This window comes from Sparus aurata, chromosome 13 (assembly GCF_900880675.1).
Source record: "Sparus aurata chromosome 13, fSpaAur1.1, whole genome shotgun sequence".
Classification (NCBI taxonomy): Eukaryota; Metazoa; Chordata; class Actinopteri; order Spariformes; family Sparidae; genus Sparus; species Sparus aurata.
The window spans coordinates 34,182,193-34,185,632 of record NC_044199.1 but is presented as its reverse complement, the minus strand read 5'-3'; the positions used below and the strand labels follow the sequence as shown (position 1 = coordinate 34,185,632).

The following is a 3,440-nucleotide window of genomic DNA, read 5'->3' as shown; positions in this document are numbered from 1 at the left end:
ACCTCTTGTTATCATGTGATGTCGCCTTCCTGAACGCGTTCTTATGATGTGATGTCTTTTTTTGATGTGATGCCGTCTCTTGCCACCTCTTCTAATCATGTGATGTCGTCTTCCTGAACGCGTTCTTATGATGTGATGTCTTTTTTTTGATGTGATGCCGTCTCTTGCCACCTCTTGTTATCATGTGATGTCGTCTTCCTGAACGCGTTCTTATAATGTGATGTCTCTTTTTGATGTGATGCCGTCTCTTGCCACCTCTTCTAATCATGTGATGTCGTCTTCCTGAACGCGTTCTTATAATGTGATGTCTCTTTTTGATGTGATGCCGTCTCTTGCCGCCTCTTCTAATCATGTGATGTCGCCTTCCTGAACGCGTTTTTATGATGTGATGTCTTTTTTTGATGTGATGCCGTCTCTTGCCACCTCTTGTTATCATGTGATGTCGCCTTCCTGAACGCGTTCTTATGATGTGATGTCTTTTTTTGATGTGATGCCGTCTCTTGCCACCTCTTCTAATCATGTGATGTCGCCTTCCTGAACGTGTTCTTATGATGTGATGTCTTTTTTTTGATGTGATGCCGTCTCTTGCCACCTCTTCTAATCATGTGATGTCGCCTTCCTGAACGTGTTCTTATGATGTGATGTCTTTTTTTGATGTGATGCCGTCGCTTGCCACCTCTTGTTATCATGTGATGTCGCCTTCCTGAACGCGTTCTTATGATGTGATGTCTTTTTTTTGATGTGATGCCGTCTCTTGCCACCTCTTCTAATCATGTGATGTCGCCTTCCTGAACGTGTTCTTATGATGTGATGTCTTTTTTTGATGTGATGCCGTCTCTTGCCACCTCTTCTAATCATGTGATGTCGCCTTCCTGAACGTGTTCTTATGATGTGATGTCTTTTTTTGATGTGATGCCGTCTCTTGCCACCTCTTCTAATCATGTGATGTCGCCTTCCTGAACGCGTTCTTATGATGTGATGTCTTTTTTTGATGTGATGCCGTCTCTTGCCACCTCTTCTAATCATGTGATGTCGTCTTCCGTAACGCGTTCTTATAATGTGATGTCTTTTTTTGATGTGATGCCGTCTCTTGCCACCTCTTGTTATCATGTGATGTCGCCTTCCTGAACGCGTTCTTATGATGTGATGTCTTTTTTTGATGTGATGCCGTGTCTTGCCACCTCTTGTTATCATGTGATGTCGTCTTCCTGAACGCGTTCTTATGATGTGATGTCTTTTTTTGATGTGATGCCGTCTCTTGCTGCCTCTTCTAATCATGTGATGTCGTCTTCCGTAACGCGTTCTTATAATGTGATGTCTTTTTTTGATGTGATGCCGTCTCTTGCCACCTCTTGTTATCATGTGATGTCTCCTGGAACGTGTTCTTATGATGTGATGTCTTTTTTTGATGTGATGCCGTCTCTTGCCACCTCTTGTTATCATGTGATGTCGCCTTCCTGAACGCGTTCTTATGATGTGATGTCTTTTTTTGATGTGATGCCGTCTCTTGCCACCTCTTGTTATCATGTGATGTCGCCTTCCTGAACGCGTTCTTATGATGTGATGTCTTTTTTTGATGTGATGCCGTCTCTTGCCACCTCTTGTTATCATGTGATGTCGCCTTCCTGAACGCGTTCTTATGATGTGATGTCTTTTTTTGATGTGATGCCGTGTCTTGCCACCTCTTGTTATCATGTGATGTCGTCTTCCTGAACGCGTTCTTATGATGTGATGTCTTTTTTTGATGTGATGCCGTCTCTTGCTGCCTCTTCTAATCATGTGATGTCGTCTTCCGTAACGCGTTCTTATAATGTGATGTCTTTTTTTGATGTGATGCCGTCTCTTGCCACCTCTTGTTATCATGTGATGTCTCCTGGAACGTGTTCTTATGATGTGATGTCTTTTTTTGATGTGATGCCGTCTCTTGCCACCTCTTGTTATCATGTGATGTCGTCTTCCGTAACGCGTTCTTATAATGTGATGTCTTCTTCTGATGTGATGTCGTCTCTTGCCACCTCTTGTTATCATGTGATGTCGTCTCCTGGAACGCGTTCTTTTGATTTGATGTCTTCTTCTGATGTTATGCCGTCTCTTGCCACCTCTTCTAATCATGTGATGTCGTCTTCTGTAACGCGTTCTTATAATGTGATGTCTTTTTTTGATGTGATGCCGTCTCTTGCCACCTCTTCTAATCATGTGATGTCGTCTTCCGTAACATGTTCTTGTGATTTGATGTCTTCTTCTGATGTGATGCCGTCTCTTGCCACCTCTTGTTATCATGTTATGTCGTCTCCTGGAACGTGTTCTTATGATGTGATGCCGTCTCTTGCCACCTCTTGTTATCATGTGATGTCGTCTTCCGTAACGCGTTCTTATAATGTGATGTCTTTTTTTGATGTGATGCCGTCTCTTGCCACCTCTTCTAATCATGTGATGTCGTCTTCCGTAACGCGTTCTTATAATGTGATGTCTTTTTTTGATGTGATGCCGTCTCTTGCCACCTCTTCTAATCATGTGATGTCGTCTTCCGTAACATGTTCTTGTGATTTGATGTCTTCTTTTGATGTGATGCCGTCTCTTGCCACCTCTTGTTATCATGTTATGTCGTCTCCTGGAACGCGTTCTTTTGATTTGATGTCTTCTTCTGATGTTATGCCGTCTCTTGCCACCTCTTCTAATCATGTGATGTCGTCTTCTGTAACGCGTTCTTATAATGTGATGTCTTCTTCTGATGTGATGCCGTCTCTTGCCACCTCTTGTTATCATGTTATGTCGTCTCCTGGAACGTGTTCTTATGATGTGATGCCGTCTCTTGCCACCTCTTCTCATCAGGTAATGTCTCCTGAAACACGTTCTCATCCTGTGATGTCTTTTCAGGATATGATGCCATCTTTCACCATCTATATTTATGATGTGATGACGTCTTCTGCCAGGTATTCTTATGATGTGAGGTATTAATTTGATATCATGACGTCTTTTACCACCTCTTCTCATGATGTGATGTCGTCTCCCAAAACGTGTTCTTATGATATGATGTTTTCTTTTGACATGAAGCCATGTTTTACCACCTCTTTTCATGGTGTGATAACCTCTTCTGCCAGGTGTACTGATGATATGATGTCTTTCGAGATGATGCCATGTTTCTATATATGGCGTCACAGGTAAGGTATTTGATGCTTTTATCAGACTGAAATAGAAGACAAAGGATGAGTTATTCATCTGAGCACAAAGAAGTTCTTTGGATGTTTCAATTCATAGCAGTAGTCAGTCCAATAATCCAACATCACATATTATTTAAACTTCTTTGATAAACCTACAAGAGCTATCCACAATCAATTTAAAAATCATTTTACTGGTGTTTAAAACTTTTCAGACATGCTTTTCATGTTCCCTTCTCAAATAGAGTGGTGTAGTACTGACTAGTAAGACGTTAGCATTTC

General features: G+C 41.8%; 1 protein-coding gene across 1 annotated transcript; it reads right to left on the bottom strand.

Annotated features, from left to right (window-relative positions):
• Nucleotides 1-97: 97 nt before the first annotated feature.
• On the bottom strand, nucleotides 98-2,554 carry LOC115593618 (histidine-rich glycoprotein-like). The gene is made up of 2 exons (XM_030437202.1): nucleotides 1,899-2,554; nucleotides 98-1,031 (listed from the first exon to the last, which is right to left on the bottom strand). Exons 1-2 carry the CDS (start codon nucleotides 2,512-2,514, stop codon nucleotides 598-600), a joined length of 1,050 nt encoding a protein of 349 aa, XP_030293062.1. The 5' UTR covers nucleotides 2,515-2,554; the 3' UTR covers nucleotides 98-597.
• Between the last annotated feature and the right edge of the window lie 886 nt (nucleotides 2,555-3,440).

Excerpts from the sequence above, each read along its gene's own strand:
- LOC115593618 (XM_030437202.1), bottom strand. The coding sequence starts at position 2,514 with ATGATTAGAAGAGGTGGCAAGAGACGGCATCACATCAAAAAAAGACAT. Across the intron at positions 1,032-1,898 it reads GCATCACATCAAAAAAAGAC|ATCACATGATTAGAAGAGGT; the intron begins ATCACATCATAA and ends ACGGAAGACGAC.